The sequence below is a fragment of the Rhopalosiphum padi genome, chromosome 4 (genome assembly GCF_020882245.1).
Source record: "Rhopalosiphum padi isolate XX-2018 chromosome 4, ASM2088224v1, whole genome shotgun sequence".
Taxonomy (NCBI): Eukaryota; Metazoa; Arthropoda; class Insecta; order Hemiptera; family Aphididae; genus Rhopalosiphum; species Rhopalosiphum padi.
In genome coordinates, this window is record NC_083600.1 from 31657904 (window position 1) to 31681734 (window position 23831).

The 23831-nt window shown below is 28.7% G+C and overlaps 2 protein-coding genes across 3 annotated transcripts in view; one reads left to right on the plus strand and one right to left on the minus strand.

Annotated features, from left to right (window-relative positions):
• The window catches only part of LOC132929936 (inhibitory POU protein), a 38268-nt gene extending 22580 nt beyond the window's left edge, over positions 1–15688 (plus strand). For both annotated transcript variants that reach the window (XM_060995581.1, XM_060995580.1), the window contains 2 exons: positions 5707–5985; positions 11472–15688. In XM_060995581.1, the coding sequence (XP_060851564.1) occupies positions 5707–5985; positions 11472–12257 (1065 nt within the window). In that variant the 3' untranslated portion in view covers positions 12258–15688. The remainder of the gene's footprint in view (positions 1–5706; positions 5986–11471) is intronic.
• On the minus strand, positions 157–4044 carry LOC132929937 (facilitated trehalose transporter Tret1-2 homolog). The gene is made up of 6 exons (XM_060995582.1): positions 3834–4044; positions 3412–3768; positions 1917–2158; positions 1616–1834; positions 619–852; positions 157–366 (listed from the first exon to the last, which is right to left on the minus strand). Exons 2-6 carry the CDS (start codon positions 3740–3742, stop codon positions 157–159), a joined length of 1236 nt encoding a protein of 411 aa, XP_060851565.1. The 5' UTR covers positions 3743–3768; positions 3834–4044.
• Positions 15689–23831: the final 8143 nt, after the last annotated feature.

Sequence of the window (23831 nt, forward strand, 5' to 3'; positions counted from 1 at the left end):
GTAGAGAGGTTTTTTGCCAAGTCAAGACCTTTTTAAAAGCTTTTTACAGCTTTGTAAACCTTCTAAATTAAACACTACTAACGTAAAATAAAAAGAAAAAAGTAGGAAAATTCGTTTATTTTTATCTGTAATCTTAAATGATAAAACGCACACATTTTATGACGGAATACGTTCTTTTATTTTTGGTATGAACAAAAATGCAAAAATAGTACCAATAGTACTTACAATAGTGAAAATCAATAGAAAAATATCCACTCCACTTAACATGTATATCATATATCTTTTAATGTCAATAAACGGTTGATTAATGATTAAATTCAAAAAAGCGTATAGACTTACAGTGACGCCAGATGTCCACAATTTCGTCTAAAAATATATAGATAAATACAACTGAATTAAAAATCATTGCGATATTATTTCATACTAACATATGAATTTATTTTTCGTAAGGTATTAAATTGATTTAATAATAATTCATATATTAACTAATTTTAAATTGAGAAATGAATAATAATTGTAAAGTATGATAAACTATTTAAATTAAATTTATGGAAAATAGTCTAAGAATAATATTATATATAACACACAGAAACACTTAATTTGAAATTTATAGCTTACATTTCTTGGGCAAATTTGAGGCATCAAAATCCATGGCAATGGACCATATCCAATTGAATAAAAAATAATATAGATAAAGATTAAATTAGGTAACCATAACGAGTCCATACTATTCATATAATACGTGCTATTAACCAAGGATAAAGTGATTACCATGCCAAGTCCTGAGATGATTAATATATATTTCTTTCCCAAAATTTTGAGACTCAGTAAACAAAACATTGATAAAATGAGCTAAAAATTAAAAAAAAAACATTTTTAATATATAATGAATAAATTTTACATTTAAAATTAAATAAGATACAAATAAAATATATATATATATATAATTATTACATATATTAGTTTAACGAAAGGATTAAATGTCCATTACATTAAAAAAAAAAATAGTAAATTTAATTTAATATTTTTAAATATTGTATTTGATTTCGTATTAAATATATATATATATTATATTATATGTTTATAAGAGAGTATATTATTATCAATATACAATAATATATTAATATGTAAATTTTTGTTATATTATTGTAATACGTTATAAAATTAAAATTGAAATACATTTTTTTCGTTATATGTGAACACTATGTCCCCCAAAAGGCTGAGTTAACTGTCGACCTTGCTGCAATCGATATAAGTGTCCTAATAACACAAAGAAGCGCCAAGGGAGCTCCTACATTGAAACTCCGTAAAACTTCTTGTATGAACTCCTAATCAGGATTAAGATGTCTTTGAAAGGTCCCGAGACTCTATAGTCTACTGTTCTATTAGTTAGGGTGGTGGCCGATCGACAAAGTCTCCAGCCGGCAATTGAACTATAAATAAAATGTCTGAAAGTTTCTACCAACCAATAGGGAAATAACTATAATATGTTTGACGTTCGGTAGTAGTACTGCGTTTATATTTATATTAATCCACAAAATATACAACATTTTGTGAACTATATTGAACAATAATATATGATAAATGATAATGAACAGTAACAAGGTGTCAATACTTGGATAACTAAGATACTAGTCATGGTCGATACCATTCCACTTAATGGAAATACTAATACTCCATATGTACATTGTAGTTTATGCATCAATGAAATGTTACCACTAAATTGTTGTATACTTATTAAACAGATGTTAACCAACAACGGACGAAAATATTGTTTTTTCGTGAAAATCGAAAACAGGTATATTATTTTGTCGATGTCTCGTTTTCTTAATATCTGAAACGATAAATATACATTTATTAATAATATACAATAGTCCACAGAGACCATAATATTTTGTTATAGCATTTTTTTTTACACTGTGACAACTATTGCTCGACAAATCAATACATTTACAATCTGATTCACTCTTTCGCAGATTTTCATAAAATATCAGCTGAAAATATGGTGGGTCTTCGATGACACATAATGCTATCAAGTTTAATATTGCCATAGCTACAGTTCCCATATTCATATATGAGTACATGTTATACTCGTCGACGATGTGTGACAAAATCATACCACATAACAAGTGTACATGATGCAAACCAATTAGCACGTCTACATAGAATAATTAACATTAATGTATAACCTACCATTTAGAAATAATTGTTAATCACACAAAAAACAAAAAATGTTAGTAACCATAATTAATTTTTTATCGTAATTAATATAAGCGAAAAATTAGTTTTTATGAAACCGATTATCCTATTAATATATTCAATAGGTTCTGTTTATTGTTATCAATGACTCAATCTGTGTATTTACATATAAAATATAATTTTACGTTCATATGTCACACTAAAATCTTAGATTTTTTTTTGATTTTTAAAGTAACTACACTTATGGTTGCAATCTTAATTTATATTCATATAATATGAATTACAAAAATTATGGGTATTCAAATATTTTAATGGCTAAGACAAAAATCGAACAAACAATAAATAATTGATTTACAATTTTAAATAGGTTTATCATTTACGCGGCAGTGTGCCCAGGTGGAAGTATTACTAAGCGTTTTTTCACATGCCCCATTGTGTCGTACAATACATGTCATAGAACACATGTCATTTAAAATGTAACGCGCGATAACATATAACGTGTAGACTCTATAAAATACATATTATTATTATTATTATTGTTATTACTATTATTAGGGCTAGGATTTACATATATGCAATATAAAATGATAAAGTATATATAGATTATTTAAAAAAAATAATTTAAATTCTATAAACATTAAATAATTTTCACATAAAAATTGATCACAAATAACACAATTAAGTAGTTTACCATCAGTTTTGCAAATTTCACTAGATAATTCTTCAACAAATTTTCATAATTCAACACCTTCACTTTGAATTTTGGTCATTCTTTGAAATCGTTTACCACTTTAAATGTTACACTAAATATCACGCAAAAATATAAAATGTTGTATCTATTACTTCATTATACCAAAGATTATTAAAACAACAATTAAATAGTTAACAAGCCTAGTACATTTAAGTGGAATCTTATCTTTTCCGTGGTATAACCAACCACGTCAGTATATAAATACCATATTTATGACATATAAAACAATAATTACAGTAATTTATTAGATAAATACGATTTAACATTCATTTTTTTTACACATTTTGATAAAAATATGAGAGAAAAAAATTGTTCTATTAAATTCTGTAGTATAAACCAAATCGTGGATATAACTGACAACCAACGTATTTGGACTAAAAACATAAAATTGATTCATAAGAAAAAATATGCTAATAATTAGAAATCCTAGCCCTAATAAAATTATTATAATTAACATTCACCTCTGTACTTCGGCTCAGTGATTTCTGCTGCGTAATTGGGCACGACGACGCACACAATCCCAGCACCCATACCGTGCAGGATTCGTCCGGCAACGAGTGTCGACAACGCGCTGATAGAACACGTCATGAGCACAATTGACCCGCAGAGCGTAAAAAATATCCCGATGATTAGCACCTCTCTGAGTTTCGTCTGCATCGATGCAACGAGCGCCGCCGGTCCAGCGCTGATGATTGCTCCTACGTAAATGAGAGTTTTTGACATATTTTCGAATGCACTCCAATTGCATTCCGTTTTCAAGTCATCATTTTGCCACGTCCACTCCAAACACATGCCGATCGTTAAAGAACACCAGGACACTTTAACATATACAATCAAAAAACCTTATAATTTTCGATTTTTATAACTTTTGTACACACGTTACCTAGAATAAGATGTAATTCGATATTAAGTACTTATTACATCAATACGAGCAACAGTTGAAAACCTCTTACAGCTATTAAATAAAAATAATTGATATTAACTGTATTAAATAAATTAATTATTTTGTTATTCTCAATAATACAAAATAGTATTTATATATACCTAGGTATCCGAATTAATTTACTAATAATTTACAAAATACTTTATTTAAAACTTTTAATACACCTACGCAAAAATAAAGTGTGTGTCAGGGACTTTTCTGTAATATAATGTATAATATTACAATAAACAAAATTGGAATGAATATTTTATACTAAAAATTCTATTAAAACAAATGTCTTAGGACTTAGACGTGTATCGGTATGTTGAGTTATATGAGCTATCAAAATTAATTATATAGAATATGACAAATATATAATTATTATATCGACTAATAAAGCTCTAAAAGGAACATGGGTTTAGAAGCAAATAACGCTTAAAATGTAATTTATAACAATAATACTTATAATTAATCCTCACCTAAAATTGTATAAGTAACCTGTCGTAATATGCCCTCTTGTATTTCAATACATTCCAACATAATTGTTTTTGTAAAAATTAATACACATACAATGAAATCAAAACTAACGCTTTAAACGAATCGATTCCATTATAATATTAAACTAAACGTAAATATAAACAATAAATTAAATATCAGTTTTTAAATTTAAATTATTATTAACTATAATTGTTATTTTTTTCAATCACAGTACATATTTATTATACTAATAAGCCAATTACTTTTTTTTTAAATAAGTAATTAAATATTTTAATTTTTTTACCTAAAATTAAATAAACATTGTTAGATACTCATAAAATAAGCTAAAAAATTGTTTATAAAATAATTTTGGTCATATAGTATTATAGTTATATATAATATATATTTTTAGCCTAGAAAAATTTTTTTAACAAATTTAAACACTATATTAAGTATTTTTTTTCATAGACACTTTTAATAAATCCATTTTTAATTTTACTCGTCTTGTATAAAATATGAATACAAATAACAAACCACATATTACACTTTACCTTGTATTAGGTCATTATAATAATAATCATAATAATATAATTATTATAATAATTTAAAAATTCCAGAAACATTGTTGGAGTCATTGACTAATGACGCAGTGTACGTATAACTACTTTCAAATTAGAAAAATAAACTAAAATTAAATATTAGTAAATTCTAACGCGAAAGAATATTCAATACTTGTTTTTTTTTAGTTATCCAGATTATTATTATTTGCCTAAATATTATCTTTATATATAATGTATATATGTTACATATTTTTATATATATTATTATAATTAAAATCCATCTACTTTTCACAGTAGTTTTTCATGTTATTTTTTATAATATTTTTTCATTTTTTCAATGACCATGTAAAAGAACGGTAGAGTAATGGGATAGCTCATAAATAATTGACGACTCGTCTCTAAAGTCCAGCAGCACTTGTCACACACCCCGAAAAAAAACCCCAGTAAGTAAACTCTATATACTCGTTGACGTCTTTAGTAAATGTCATACTTCTTATCTTGGGCGTCATAAGTCCACTGTGAATTTTATCTTGACAAAAAGCTTTTGCACGCAGCGCAGCATTTATTCCACGCATAGTGAGAAAACGTAGCCGCTTAAGACTAAGGATAGAGATTCTTCATTAATATTCAAGTATAGCAAGTTGTTGACCGTTTTCTCCGCATTTTATACGTCAAAGAAAACGTTACTCAAATAATTATTCTCTCTATTCATTAAGAACGAATTGAATCCTTAAAATTAATCAAAAATAACTATCATATCTCGTAAACTTAATTTTTAAAAACATTTTTTTCCACAGGGTGACTTATTTGGTGGTCTCAATGACGGTCTACTCAGTAGAGCTGAAGTGCTTGCCGCTGTGGATATGGGAAAACACCACCATCATCACAATCATCAATCACCGGGACCTGGCAATGGCAACGGTGGAGGCCAAGGCAATGGATCATTGGGACCTGGATCCACTGGATCACCTGGACCGCTCTCTCAGCTCAAGCACGACGTTATGTCGTCATACCACCACCATCATGGAATGTCCGGTGGACACTCAGGTAGCCAATCCAACCACCGAGGTCACCAGGTAAATACATGTATTTAAACTACCTAGTTAAAACTAAGCTTAATGAGTTATGGCGAATCCCACACTGAACAACACTAAACTTAAACATTTATTATTAAACAAGACATCAAGGCTACTTTTTAATGTAATTTTAATTTCAATATTGAAACGTATTAAATATTTTCACTGAGATACTGAAATGTATGTAATTGGTGTTTCATAAGCTTGTCAAAACTTCATCTTTTCCATATTTTAAAGTTATTTATTATCATAATATTACATTTATGATTTATCTTTTTCTTTCTTTCAAAAATAGAACGTTTTTAATTTAATATACTATTTGCTATATATCCTTCAATGTTTAAATTGATATAATTTATACTGACTTACATTAAGAATTAATAATATTTAATACTAAAATTGATAAATAGCTTTATTTTATTATTATTTTTTCTTTGATCAACTATTGTACTATCATACATTTTTCTCTTCCAAGACTGTAAAGATATTAAAAGTTACAAATTATAAAATAAAATAATTGAAGCTTATTTTAAACTTTTAATTTTTACTATAGCACACTATATTATATCAATGATTATTTAAATGATAATTATTAATACGAGTACATAGTATAAATTATAATATATGTTTAGTGATTATTTTCTTAAAAAAATTGAATTATACAACTTAATATAATGTAAATATCACTCCGTATAGCTAAATAATTTAAGTATACTCCTTTAAACAATTGTAAGCTAATACAATGTAATTGATTCTGAAACAATAAAAAAACATATATATTTTATTTGACCTTACAAATTATTTATAGGTTCTTTTTACACTTACTATACGTATTATATACCTAATATAATATATTACATTGATGTTTAACACGTATTATATATACATCGTTATATATTTAAGTATTTTTTAATAGTTAGGATAAATTGTTTTATGTTATTTTTTTCCTCTAAATAAACCCTAAACTATCCATATTATTATGCCCTATTTGATTTTATTGCCATAACTCATCTGATTTTAATGGCACGTAAATTATTTATGTACTCTATACTTTTTTATACACACTTTGAGAGTTCTATAAAAAAATATATTATTTTAACTGAAACTAGTTATTTAAAGTAATTTGAAGAAATAATTAGATTTTTAAACTCAAAATCTTTTGTCCTGCAAAATTCTTTCAACTTAGAATTATTTGTATAATATGCATTATACATTTTACATACTATTAAAAATTTTAATTAAGAACATGATCATAAATTACACATAATATTATATGCAGCTTAAAAATAAATTAAAAATAATAAAATGGCATTTCTTAAATAAAACTCAAGGTTTTTGAACGCAGGACATTAATTTCGTTTTTCTCTTGTCCGGTCAACCAACGAGTTGAACAACGTAAATCCACTTCACGTGGAAATTCATCAACATAGATACACTCACACAGTTGTAATACGCAACAGAGGTTATTTATCTTGTAATAATCATTATTATACGTTATATACTCGTATATTATGTAGGTTATAGGTATATTGTATATATTATTATATAACAGAACGAACGCAAGAGTGGGTATCAATAAAATATACATTTTCACGTGGAAGGGCAGAATATATACCGGTGAATATTATAACACAAACGGCGTTGTCGTCGTGGTTCGTCCCTCATCGCTCGAAAATATTTTTCCTCCGAAGCACTTCGTCAAAGTTGTCGATCCATTAACTTTTGCTCGTATACTTCCGCTACCGCCCTCCAAAAAACACACGGACTCGCGTTCCCAGCGGAATACTCCTCACGCAATCTACTCGCTCTCCCTATGTCTCACTGTTGCTCTCTTACTCTCGTCATTTATCTATATCTGTTTATCCCTCTCTCACTGTACAGCATCAGAAGCAGCGATACTCGTATATAGGTGTTTACGCGTGCGTGTGCCACAACAGATGAAGGGTATAGTACACTACTACGCCAGAGGGAGACGAGAGACCGAGTTAATGATGAAATATACGTCGCGCGGGGACTGCACTACTGTGACTAACCGGTCGCGTGGGGGAGGGTGCGGCGCGCGCATATATGACCGTCGCGTTTGTGTGTACGCGGCCGATTACCTCATTACAGGAACGAGCGCTGTTTGAGTGGTAATATGTGTGTGTGTGTGTGTAAATAATAATAATAATAATAATATACTCCTCGCGTCGTCGTTGTCGTCTACGTCGTGGTTGTAACCAATCGAAAGGGGTAAACGGCGACGACAAGGGCCAAAAGTAGGTTTATGTGTGTGCGTGTGTGTGCTCAACGACGGTATGTTGAGAAAGAGAACGTATGTGTACGCGTGTGTGTGTGCGTGTGTATAATAACAATCCAAATCAATTATTCATTCGATTGCGTTTGCCGTTTCATCCCTTTCGACCCCTCACCGCTGTATATATACTTCCCGTTACTCGTCCCGCCAAACTATATCTCTCGTCGTCGACCCCGACGAATACTCTAATCTATACATATACACATATATATATATATATATATATATACATGCAAGCATATACGCGTGACACACGCGACCCCACATCCTGCAGCGCGTGTATTATATGTGTAACAATTTTACATATATAATAATATATATATATATACATTATACATAGGCATATATACAATACAATAGTAGGTGTACCACGTCTGTACTACTGTATATAGGTTTACCTTCACACATACACACGTATATACATATATATATATATACTCGCCAGTGACAATTTCTCCCCGTCGGATTCACGCGTGGTGAACAACCCTCGCCACCACCAACAACATGCACTACCCCCTCGACGTGTGGAATTCCCGTGACGTACGCTCGTCGCTTTTTTTTTCTTGATATTTTCTACACACACACATATTATGCCGTTCGCATACGCGCGACCCGTATAAAATGCAAATTCCCACACTTTTACCGACCCCGTGCGCGAATGTTTGTGCCATAATATACATAATACCGCCACCGCTGCCTTTTCGTTTTATTTATTCGACAATCTCATCACGTATTTGTTGTTATTATTATTTTTTTTTTCGTTTTGCACTTTCCGTAGATACCGATACACATGTACGCCGACCGTATATACACATACCCGTATAAATAAAAAACAATGTTTGTGTATGTGATGTGTGTGTCGCGTGTGTACAACAAGCGACTCACAGCCGAGTCTATCTCGCACTCGTGGTTCTGAAATTTGGTACGTCAAAACGTAATATTGTATAGGTATTATAGTGTTGATAATATATAGGCATAATCCTATACCCAAAGTCGTGCCCCCTGAATAGAAATTTTTAAATTTTGAATTTTAATGAACCAAGAGAGGCTCACGAAAACCAAATATTTTTTTCGTCTATTAACGGTTAGGTCCAGACCAACCTGCAAACGATTTTGTTAACAACGATGTGTGTAATTTAAATTAAACGGAGTTTAAGACAAGTTAAATCCACTAAAGCGTTATTTAGTTTGTCACGGGTAACTCCGTGCACGATCATCTAGAGTATATTATAGTGCATAGAAACATATAAGTACGCATGTATACATTTATGTGTTCCCACATATTGCAATAACGCGTCCAAACTGATCGTAAAGCGGTCGCGGGGCGCCATCATTGCCAAAACGATAATCTCTCCCCTATATCATAATATTCGCGCACTGAATTCGTCGAGCCACCACGGAGGGTTTCAATCTTGATTAAAATTAGTTTCACGCACAACACGAACACAATACACACACACGCGCCGTAAATGTTCACGATAAATTTAACACCGCATACATTATCATCGGATTTTACGGGCGTGCTCTATACATACTTATAATATATATATATACATGGAAATACAGCAAATATAATTACTATTATGCGTTTATCACGATATACGTAGGTACCTATATATATGGCTATATAATAATCGGTAATATTTTATACTTAATATAGTCCTACGGCTTATTTTGGATTGAGTCTAACAACTATTTTTTGGTTATTTGAGTCGAGTGCATTTTAAAAAATTCTACCGAAAAGCAAAATCAATTTTTTATGAGCATTTCAAGGTCATATTTTTACGACATTAGATGTTACTAACCATCCACGGTTACAGTAGACACTAGAAGTTTTTAACAAATATTTGTATTATTATTTTCATTAGATAATAATATTTTCAATTTTTTAGTTGCTTAAAAAAATGTTAATAAAAAATTATTCACTTTGTCAACATTTTTTAATTATTTAATACAAGATTCCACATAAGTTGTTCTTAATCAAGAATATTAAAAATACAAAGACATCATTTTTTTATAGACATTTTAAGTTTAAATTCAGACGAAATCACTTGGTTAAACCATAAATATCGATGTTAATTATATTGTTATACTCGTAATTTAAACAAATTATTCAAGGGAACTAAAAACTTTTACGTGTATTATTATATTATTATGAATTTTACTATACACGTTGAAATTTTTGATTTCTTTTAATATATAAATATTTATTTATTTTATGAATCTACATACTTAATATTTTTACTGACTTTTAATTTAACTAATATTTCAAGATAAATTATCATTAATAAAAAAAATAACATATTTAATAGTAGGCAATAAATCTTTGAGTTAAATTTAATTAAAAAGTCATTGTTAAAATAATTTTTAATTATCAATGACTCAACATATTATGTTTTTTAATAAGAGGTTAACAAAATCTAAGATCTGAATTTTTTTAGATGTAAACACGGAAAGGTCGATTTTTGTGAAAAGTTGAACCTGTTTACAATAAAATCACTATGTGCTACTCGAGTTCATAGAAGATTAACTATAAAATGCATACTTTGCAGATTGTCTAAAAGAACAGTCTTACGTTGACTTTTCATTCATATTAGTTTAGTTGTCAGTTATGACTCAATGTGTAAGAAGTATTCAAACTGTTCAAAATCGTGATTACTGATGGTTATAGTGTCAAGTGGTCTACCTGTAATCTATAGTCAATATAATTAACTTTGTTATTTAAGTTTTAGTTACACTTTGCAAATTTTTAATCATATACAATTCTATAATAGTTATTCACATCAATTCTTATAATACAATTTTCCATTCGATATGTTTGCGTTAATGATTTTACTTTATATCAAAAATTGTTCAGTTGAATAAGTTTTTATCAAAATACTTTTGAGAAAAACCCTTAGTTAAATGAAGGCGTTTACCGAATACGAATATCATACGAAGGAAGGCCAACATTTTTGCTCGCCTTAAAAATTATTAATAGCATACGATATATCCAATGCCCGTATATATATATATATATATACAGTTGATTGATTAACTACCTGTTCATCTGTTTTTCACCTTTGAACACCTATAAAAACACACTGACCTCGTGGCATGAAATCAAAATATTTCTATGTCCTTGAAAAATAATCGTTCTTATACCTCTATTATCGTTTTTACCAACATTCGTTTTGCGATTTGTTTTCAGATGCACCCCGGTATGGAGGGCCTCGACCTCCTAGAACCCATATCGTCGTCAACCATGACCACTCTGACGCCGATGTCGGACGGGTCTGGCCACGGTCCGCTCCATCCTGGCGTCTACGGCGCGGGCATGATGACCGGCCACCATCACCACCACTCACACTCGGGCGCCGGCCCGAACGGCCACCCGCATCACCACCATCACCACCATCATCATCATGCGGCGGCGGCGGCTGCTGCGGCGGCCGCGGCGGCTGGCATGATCGGCGCCGGCGGTGGTGCGGGGCTCCAGCACCCCGACACCGACACGGATCCCCGCGAGCTAGAGGCGTTCGCCGAGCGGTTCAAGCAGCGGCGGATCAAGCTGGGCGTGACGCAGGCCGACGTCGGCAAGGCGCTGGCCAACCTCAAGCTGCCGGGCGTCGGCGCCCTGTCCCAGAGCACCATATGCCGGTTCGAGTCGCTGACGCTGTCGCACAACAACATGATAGCGCTCAAGCCCATCCTGCAGGCGTGGCTGGAGGAGGCGGAGGCGCAGGCCAAGAACAAGCGCCGCGATCCGGACGCGCCGAGCGTGCTTCCGGCCGGCGAGAAGAAGCGGAAGCGCACGTCGATCGCGGCGCCCGAGAAACGGTCGCTGGAAGCGTACTTCGCCGTGCAGCCGCGGCCGTCGGGCGAGAAGATCGCGGCCATAGCGGAAAAGCTCGACCTGAAAAAGAATGTGGTCAGAGTGTGGTTCTGCAACCAGAGGCAAAAGCAAAAGCGCATGAAGTTTGCGGCCCAACACTGATGACGGGATCCCGCGCTGCCGCTGCCATCCGTCACCACACTTGAATCCCTTCCTAAGACACGTGCTCATTTTAGTCGCATTAACCGGAAATAATCATTTCTATATAAAAAGAAAATTTATTATCGTCTATATAAAACAATAGTTGTGTATATAATTAAGATAAATATTTATGATTTCGACGACCAATTTGTCAGACATCACGGGGTGACATATCGATTTGGGCGAATCACCCAAGATTCATCCGAGTAGATCATACACATTATTTAGCGAATTTATCTTTATCTCTGTTGTACATACCTGTTCAAAGTCAAGTAGGTATTACTTTTTGAGATGAACAATATTTTGATTTGTAAATTGAGAAAATATATGATGATAATGACGTGTTCAGCTTATCTTAGATTGTTACGTTAATTCTAAAAATGGGAAAGAAAGCGTACTAGACATACTAGGTTCCATATAAATTTTGCCCAAACGATATGGAAATTTTTAGGTCATTTTCCCTAAATAAAAACCGCCCCAAACACATGCATCTCTCTGTCTCTTTCTGTCTTTCTGTAAAAGCTTCAGACGGTTTTGGTTCAACTTTTTCTCTCTCTCTCTCTCTCTCTCTCTTTATGTTGTGCGTTTTGTTTTATAAAACGCCCATGGTAGTTCCATATTAATCATATATAATTATTATGTTAGGAAATCTAATGTACAAATTTGTATCTGCTTCTCGTGTACGATATAAGTGCCACTTATTATAATATATGTTCCTAAAAACACAATAATCCATACAAGTGTGATCATGCGATTTATAGTTGATGTATGTTGGTATTTATGATAAATTTAAAACCAAAGTCTCTGTTTCGGATGCATACACGCACGTATTTTTTAATCAGCGTTATTTTCTAAAAATTTAATATTTAACGCATATATAAATAGGTACCTCTCCAGTCGAATATCTTGTTCCGTGGCAAATAATTGTATAGTTTAAATCAGATCAGTAACAAACATTTACATTTAAAGCCAATAAATATATGTAACTGCTTACTCGTATGGGCAGATACATAAACATATTATAAGTAGTAAGTACTACTACATAATAAATTTACAACACATTTTAATTACATTGATATTTTAGATCTAAAATATTACACGATACGATGTTTATTGAAACACATTCCATTATAGTTATTAAAAATAGTGTAATTTTTAAAAGAATAAAATACAAGTTAATATTGTTGAAATAAATTACCAATGGTTTAGATACTGCTATAGTATATTATAATATACATTAATTAAATTGAATTATCACCAAGCATTTCTTAAACTAATAGAATAATAAATGCATTTAAATTATGTAAATGTACAACTTTCAAATTTTAAATTTTATCTAAAATAGAAATAATGTTTTAAAGTACATATCTTAGTATATTTTCAATTGAGCTAACGGATTAATGATAAAACACAGTATGTGTGAAATGCATTTAAAGTATTTAAAATTATGTTCACTTTACAATTTTTAATTTTCGTCACAGTACGTAAAATATGATTACACATATCGTTGTAAATGTTCTATGTGAATTCCTCGTTTTGTGGCTTTATGTTTTGGATTATGACAACTTTTTAAAATAATTTTGTTGAAAAACATCCATCACGTACCTATGTAATAATATATATAAGCTTTTAAATATTTTGATTTTCGATCATTTTTTAAAAATACATTTATATCATTTAAATACAGGATTTTTAAAAAATATATATTTTTGACGCTATAGTAAAGATTCTCATCAATATTTTGTTACTCTACTTTCTTTAACTGAAATAATTTTGGTTAAAAAAAAAATAAGAAATGTCAACGAACGGAAAAAAAATAATAATGCCTTAACGTATGTTAATTAAAAATAATAGGTATTCTTTATTTTTAAAAAAAATAACAATAATATTATTATAACCCAACAACATAAAATAAATGTCTAAAAGTATGTATCAGACTTATAATTACCTATATATTATTTATACATATTATTAAAACGTAAATTATTTAATTTAAAAGGTGTAAAGTTATATTTACATTGAGATATTTAGCCACAACGCAAAATTGAATTTTACAACGAAAATATTATATCATTATATTATTTTATCTAGGTAGAAATTATATAATTTGTTTATTTTTTTATTTCCAACAGTTAATTGCACTAAAAGCTATTTGTATGAAATACTTAACATCTGTAACAATATTATTAAATGTGCTGTTAAGATAGTTATTTTATTTCCCGTATTTTAAGTGTTGTACCTATTTAATTATTTTTAAAGTACAATTATCGACAAATCATAGATACAAAATACTTTATCCGTATAAAATTCATAAATACATTTTGCGAATAATTGTAATAGTGATTATTCATTTTTGAGATAATTTAATCAAAAATAAGAAAATATTGCCAGTGTGTACTTGTCTACTCAATGGATTACAATCATCAACATTACGCGGATAGACATCGTGTATATACATATTCATTTGATTTTAATTACACATTCGTTATTAAAAAATTGTATGTATAAACGACGTTTAAATAATAAATTATTGTCTCACTGCGCTAACGTGCGAATATCATTTTGTTGTAAATACCTATTATTGAGACATTAAAACTGTACATACATTCGACCGATATAGATAGGTATCTATATTAGGTATATATGTAAATAAATTATTGAAATTCGTAATTTTCATCGAAACTGTGTTCTTCTCTGTAGTGTAATATGAGAATGGAAATGTGCAATATAATTTTTAATAACTATTCATCTATATATGATGGCGGTTTTTTTTTTTTAATTTTAACTGTATTATTTAGTATTTTTTTTTCATTTATGTACAAATATAAACAAAAAAATATATTTAAAATAAATCTGTAACTTTCAGAAAATATTATTTTACTTGTTACATTCGCTGCATTAAAAGATTGATGTCCAATTAAAATTAAATTTATTAATAGACTTTCCGTTTTCGTAACTGTCTTTCTCACCCCGTCCCTATGGAAAAACTGTTGAAATCATTTGTCAAAACAAGCACTAACATGACTCGGCAGTTTCTTTCTCCGAGAACCCTAACACTTTATCAGAAAATGTTATTAACTAGTGAAATTTTGACATTTACAATATTATTGTGTTACATATAACGTAATAAAACAACATATTTTTGTTATTATATCAATGTTGTAATCAACAACTCCCTTGTATAGATACTAACGTATTTTAATCCAAAATTGTTAATCCGGACTCGGAGATGTATTTTTTTTTCTTTATTTAGACTATTGTAATGTTAGGCAATATGTACAGTTGTAGTTTTGTAAAAATAGATATTGTAAAATAGACTAAGATGAATTGTATCCTTTTAGTTGTAGATGAAAAAAATAAAATACAAAATAAAATAAAACATTTCATGTTTATTCCAGTGTTTTTCATTAAACCTATATATTATATTTTTATTATAATTTTACTAAAATCGAATAAAATTATTTTGTCGATTATGTATGTAAGCAGCCAGCGTATTTTCAGAAAAATGGAAATTTTGTACAAGTATATAATAATTATTAATTTAATATACGTACAAATAGCCTTCACAATAGCTGCATTTATTTTTAAAATTATTATCGACACCTATATAGGAAAATAAAGTACATATTTTACTATTTAATCTGCTACTGCTATATAACACTAAATAACAATCAGACATTAGATGTTTAAAATTATGATGAGTATTTGTGTATATTAATATCCTACATACCCAATTCCTAATTCCAAAAAAGAACACGTTTTAATATAAATGTTTATACGTTGCGTAGCTTTCCGTTGTACGAATAGGGAAACTATAACTAGGTAATCAAATCAAAAAATAATATAAAAATATAAAATGCATAAGTAGTGACACTTATATAAATAACATTTCCGACATCGTTTGGAAGAAATAATAACAAACAACCAAAAATAAGAATACAATATTCTTATTCTTAAATGAATACTAATATTTTTGTTGTTGGAGCATAAAATGAAATTGTTTTTCATCGAGCAAACGATAAATATATATATATAAATAATTTTATACTTTAAATTTATACGAATACTATGAAATAAATTAGTTATAAAATCTACAATTGCAATCCTTTCAACCAAAATAAAACTAATTTTTTAGTTCGCAGTAAGTATACTTAATCCAGAGGCGTCATTTAAATATTTAATAATAATAATTAATAATACTTATTTAGAAATAACAACAATACATACGTATTTAAATAGTATCACAAAAATAGATAAGTAGTAAGTTCAATTAATAAGCAAAGAATACTTGTAACGGTTAAGCTAAATTCTTAAAAATGATATAAAAAAACAAAACTGACAAAATACTAATATTTAAATAATATCAGACAGTCGGCTGTAATTGTATACTTCCGACTATTAAGCATAGAGTCGATTATTGTTAAACAAATTTTTACATCATTATATAAAAAGTATATTCATAAAAACAAACGTTATAATTCACAACGCTGAAGACTTTGTTAGACTTATTTTTATGGAAAATTGTAACGAGAAACTTTTATGAAGTGCCTTGTAAAAAAAATATATTGAACACAGTTTATACAATTAGCAAATGTTTAAGATTAATCGTACATGGGTATGATGAACTTTCTTGAGTAATCTTATTTCTGACGATTATGCGGAGATGCACGTGTCAAGTATCGTGTTTCAAAGACTATAATTTATTTTCCTGCCATAAATTCAAAATTATTTTTAATCCAGGATTGATCATTATTATTAGCAATTTACTAAACAAGTAAGGAATAATAAACCTTGTAAACTTTTGATAATGTTTATATGTATGTATACATTATCCACATATAATATCCCGACATAAAGTAAAACCGTATCGTTTGTTCATGTTAAAATAATATTTTTAAACTATTTTACATAGGTTAGGTAACATGAACGATATACAAAACAATATTATTCCTAATGATAACTATAACTAAAATAAAATATTGTTGATTTTATTAGTTGGTACATGTAATAAATACACTCTTAAATACAATACTTTATTACTTAAAATTATTGATTAGAGAATAACTCAAAAAAATGAAACAAAAAAAACAAATATAATTCAGGTCGTGTTTTCAAATATGGCATATTATATTACGAGTATATATAGAATAAAATGAAAAATTAATATCACTGCGGCGTTATACTATAATATATATAAAGCCACTTTTTAAGAAGCCAGTTTAATGAAAAACATATAACAGATTTATTATAAATAACACAAAGTTATGTATATTATGGTTCAAGAAACAAACAATTATTTGATTGTCTGGAAAAATTATAATTATAGTATAGAAAGATAGGTGATAACACTCAGGTGGCGAGTACACAGATACGAATTAAGTTTGAATACGACACATGTGTCACACATGATTGACAAAATAAATCAACGTTTTATAGGATGGTAAATTAAATGTATAATATTAAATGTAAAACTTGTATGGAACTAAATATCAAAAGACCTAACATCATATACCATAGTAAATTGGGTAGTATATACTGTACATATTCCTATAAATGTTTGTGGTATATACCTATAGTACCAACGAATGAAATAAAACGAAAAACAAATGGAAAATATATTTAAAAAATATATATCGATTGATCTAGACATCAAACGCTGCGGTATAATAATCTACACAATCGATTTTACCGTGATCTTTGATTGACTGACCATAGGGTTGGACAACTCGTCACGCGGCTAGCCCTTCTGTCGCGTGATGTTTGTCCACGCAAATTTCAGATCGCAGGTGCTCACCTGTTCAAAAGCCACCTGCTATACAACCAGATTGAGTGGAATAAAAATGAACCCTATGTACATACGAATAAAAATAACACACATACACACACACACACACACACATATACATACAAATGTTCGCATATGGGGTTCGAATCCCCCGGTGGTTAATATAATTATAATTTATATCGAGTGTAGTAACATAGTACCTAGCCCCTCTGAAAAAAAAAGAAAAGAAAAAATACAAATACCGTGTTCGAAGGGGTCATTTCCATTTTTACACTAAAACTAACTGCAGTGCTGTCTCACCGTTTTTATTTGAGTTTTATATGGTGAAATAAAATATTACGACTAAAAGCAATACGAGCGTAAGAGGAAAAAATGTTTAAGTAATGTATAAACATAATTGATAAAAATTACAAAGCAAGCGGCAATTTGTGTGGCTGTGGAGTCGGATATAATTTGGTTTTTATTGTTTGCCTTATTATTATTATTTTTTTTTCGTAGGAGGGGTTTTCTTTATTGTGCAATAAAAAAAGCAACTTGGCTAGGAAGAAAAAATTGTTTAAGCAATATACCGGTGTTTCTTGTGTGCTTTACGATCTCTGTGAACGAGGGCGGCCTTGTCGACAATGAATGAACTTGGTACTTTTTTCTTTTCTCTTTCGTACCCCGGGGGCTAGTAAAATGTCGGAGGTCGTAAAATAAATTAATTACACATTCAGCGGCCGTCTTGATTAACCAACCCCCAATTTCGTAAAAACCGACACTTGGATACGAAACCGTTTGTTCATTTCAAACCTTTTTATGTAGAAAATTGTTTTATAAATAAATATTAAATACACGGGTATAATAATAATTACCAAATACAAATTGTTATTCATGAGTTAACGGTTGTTTGAACGTATATTTGATTCTACGTGATTAGAATGTACAGGTATACTACACCTAAGCCCTATCTCATAAATTATATGACGAAGAGAAGTGTTCAAATAATATAATATTGTAACAGGTAAGACAATATAGCAGCGTATAACATATTATTATAACTTGTAATCAAAATTATAAATTATAATTAAATTATATTAATAATTAATTTTTTATTTATTGTATACTAAAAACTGGTATAAAAAAATTATATAACAATTTAGTATATGAGTTACGTTTTTTAAAATACTCTATAATACGTCTTCTATTTCGATATTTATACTATATAATCCATGACTATATATTATTATGTTAAATAAAATACAATTTAAAAAATTTGAATCCAATGTAATATTTCCAAAAAAATTATTGTTTGTAAAGGTTGTGTTAATAGTTAAATACTTACTGTTAAGTTGATCAATATATGTTATTATACGTATACATAAATACTAAAATACATACCTAAATGTATTCCAATAACGTGTGAATACAATATGCTATGAAGCCCACAATCCCAATTTTATATTTTGACATATTATTAGACACTAAAATTATTATTTAAATAAAAAACCTACAGATAGTTCATAATATAAGATTCACTAAAATTATTAATTATATTCGCTATAAAAAAAAATTGTAATTATATTAAAACAAAATAGTGAAATAATGTTAGTAAAAATATAAAATATTTAAAAAAAATATGTTAATCATTTATCATTGTATACTATATTAATATTATTAATAACTGTTACTCCATTATCATATTATACTATTTATTTTTTAAATATTTTTTTTTTTTAACTTCATATGGTGCATGTAGTATGTTGATATTATTTTGACAACGAACAAAAGTCTCAAGAACCATACACATGTTTAAAATTGCGTATTTTTATTATGCATCAAAGTTTTAAAAGTATATTAAAAATATAGTTTTCAACAAATTAACGATAACATTTTTTACACATCGCATTATTCAGAGATAGTATACAGATACTTTGTTTTAGTCACACTTAACTCGTTATTAGAATGTGTGGAAAATCGTTAATATGTATTAAATTAAATCGGTACAGTGTTACTTCAACATTTTGATACAGAAAACCACTTTTAAATGGATCTTCTACAAACTATGTACCTATATATGGCTATATATTATATTTTCTAATATACATTTCAAATTCAATTCAATGATTTAAAAATACTATGATAAATATAACTACTATAAAAAAAAAGTGATAATAGGTTTTAGATACAGAATGTTATCATAATATTTATTAATTAAGATCTAAATAACCTACCTTTGTCTGAAGTTATTTTTATTCTATCTATGTTTTATACAATTTATAAATATAAAAACTAATACCTAATAATTAATCTCTTTTTTTGTTTATTTCCGTTTAATCATTTACGATTTAAAATTTTTAATTTTAATTTTCCAGTAAAAGATTTAAAATATAAAATTTTAATGGTCACCTATTCTTAAATCCTAATAAAACATTTTAGACCATATTATAATCAAAATATTCAAAAATCACAAATGAATAAATGTTTAGACTAGTTTTATTTTTATTTCACCATATTAAAAATCTTTTATGTTTATTAAAATGGGAGGCGTAAAAAATAATGGAGTACCAGAGAACGAATTTTCATTTTAAATTAAAACAACTTGTAATAATAATAATTACAACGGTAATAACCAGGGCAAAACGATGATAATGCAATGATATAACCCTTTGGCATAACTGTGCGTTAAAACAGCCCCGACCCGGGTTGATATTTACGGTGAGACGAAAGAGGGTGGGGTTGTTAATTATTGAGCGGATGTCCGGAATTGGCGAATAGGGATTCGGTAGTAGAACCGGAGGCCAATCCGCAGCCCGCTCTACCGGTTCAACCCTTCTTCCAAAGGGATTAAAAGGAGATGACGGGATCTGACGGTTTTTTTGTGTTACAGAATCCAACGTTAGGTACTTCGGCAATCCCGTGGGACATGAAGAAGTTTAACACTAGGAAAAACACAAAAATGCATAAATGTCTTGTTTTAATCACTACGAAAACATGTTTGAATGTATACGTATACATGTTTATACATATAATATAATATGTTATACTATCCACATGATATACAATATATACATATTACATATATGATATATATCTTCAATTTAAAAATAAATTTATTTTATTTATTCGTATATTATATAGGTACCTAATCATATTTTCCTAACGTACGTATATTATAGATTAATGGTTTTGGTATCACATTTACATTTAGGTATTTCCTATAATTTTTGTACAACATAGACATTATCAGTGTCGTAAATATAAGGTTGCCTAAGTGGCAAGAACCCTAGGGCCTCCAAGCTCAACATTTAAATCAACTAGGTTAAAACATGTACTTACCAAAAATAACAATATTTTTGTATTAATTTCTTATTTCAAATTTTTAAAATTTGTGTGCATTTTGTTTGAATTGTTTCCCTATATTGTCAAATGATTTAATAGTTGCGTCACAGGACATTATCCATGTACCTATATAGATTACTAATAAAACAATCATTGTCTACTTCGTCAATGTAAAATTGACTGGTCTATATTTACCAAATAATAAAGCAAAAGTAAAAATAACATATTATTTTAAATAATTTAAGTGGGTACTTATTATTATTTGATATTTATGCAGTATATAATATTATAATGTTATACGCATAAATGTTCTTACAATTTAAAAAAAATAGACATAATAGATTTAATACTACGCCTATATAAGTAATAGTTTAATACTTATTATTTATTTAGGAAATATTTTTGACTTGCAAATAATGTTTCGCAAATTGTTGACTAAATTATAAAGTCATTGGGCGTGTCCGGTATGACGTAGAAATACGTAGTTTTACTAAATTTTATTCTACAAATGTTTATATTATAAATTTTTGAATGGATAAACTAAGAATGTTAGTTCTACTAATGAAAAACTAAACAGTTTAGTTTATTAGGCAACATCAACTTTAATTTGTATCACTCCAATGATACACATAATGTTAACATTTTAACGTCTAGATAACAAAGTAGATAATATGTATCTCGTATGGTATATATATATTCACAACTTGGCTATGTTTATAGATCGGACGAAAAATGTTCGAGGTACAACCAGTTCAAAAACAATTCCGATCAATCCATATTGTATCGCGTATTCGCGTTAAGCACTCGTATATTATGGTGACTAAATAATTCAACCATAATATAATAATCTAACCATATTTTAATAATAAGGATAGAATTAAAACATAGTATTTTGATGTACGATTATTCATATTTTAAAGAAATATAATATATCCATTATGTTTCTTTAAAATAAAATTGAATATTTATATTTTTATATATTATGGAGCTATTGTCGATTTCCTTAAAAAAAAAAAAAAATAAATAATAAAAGAAAATAGTGTATTTTAAAGATAAAGCACGTCATTAAAACTATAGGTTCTGCTTAATGAAACACTCGAAAAAAATAGAATGTACAGTGGATATTGTCTGTTGCGCGTGACTATAAAGTCCACCATATTCGCAGTACGACACTTTTGAGTGTTCATATTGTACAGCTGTTTTTGTGTGCACAACGCTCGGCCTCGTCTATTGTTGCCATGTCAGTAGAAGTATAGACGGTTTGTTTAAGTACGGACAATGGCCAGAGAAAGGGTTTAGGTCGTCGATTTATAAAAGCGGTTTTTTTTTATAGGCTCTGCACTTTTCGATCTACGAACAATGGTTACGGACCACTCAACCCATCGACAAGAAAATAACATTTACTATCACGTTGCCAAATTATCAAATATATTTCTCAATATTAATATAATATGTACCAACGTATTCAGCTTTAAGTAAAATAAAATTAATGTAAATTTAATATAAGAATTAATATTCGTACAATCGTACAGATTATCTATTTATAATAGATATAGAAAAAAAATTAATTAACAAGTTATTATCAAACCTATTAGTCATTATTTTTTTATCAATTTAATTTCTGAAAATAACATTATAAAATGATATTTCACTGTAAAATTAAATCAAAATAACAATTATAAAATAATACAATTGACACTTTCAAATATTTTAAAACGTTCATACGCAGTTCTAAATAGCCACTAAAAACACTATTTATATTTTAAGATTGTTATTTGTAGAAAAATGTAAAGAAATAAAATCAAAATCGATTCGATTCAATTCGTTTACGTTACAACTCTAAATAATAACAATATTTTACCATAATAATGTGATAATATTTTTAAATAGTGTATTTAAATAACAAACTACGTAAAGTTTTAAATAAATGGTTAGATTTAAATTTAAATTTTTCGATTATAATAATTTCTAATAAACTCCTTTAAATAGAAAAAAAATAGTAGCACAACTATTAACAAAAATAAAAATACACACACGACATCATTCTAAATAAATAATTTAATTATAAAAATATTTAAAAAAAAAAAAAAATAAGTAGATATATACTATCCATACATATTTTATTGTACATGGATTTATTATCCAACTTCTTGAACTTAGTGCCCTGCTGAAAATGTCAACCAAGAATTTGACAGGTAAAACTTTTCAAGAATATAATTTGAATGAAGAATAAAAGGTTAAAATCTCAATTCAACTTGTTTCCGTAACAATTAAAGCTTTATCCAGTCGTTGTCTCATTAAGTATGTAATATATTAGTTGATTGGCGGCACCGGCTCATTTTTATTTGAAATCTACTGTTTTCTAGAATTACGAATTATAGTTTGTGGGTACTTGCAGGGCATTTTATTAAAAATTATGTTTTCTAAAT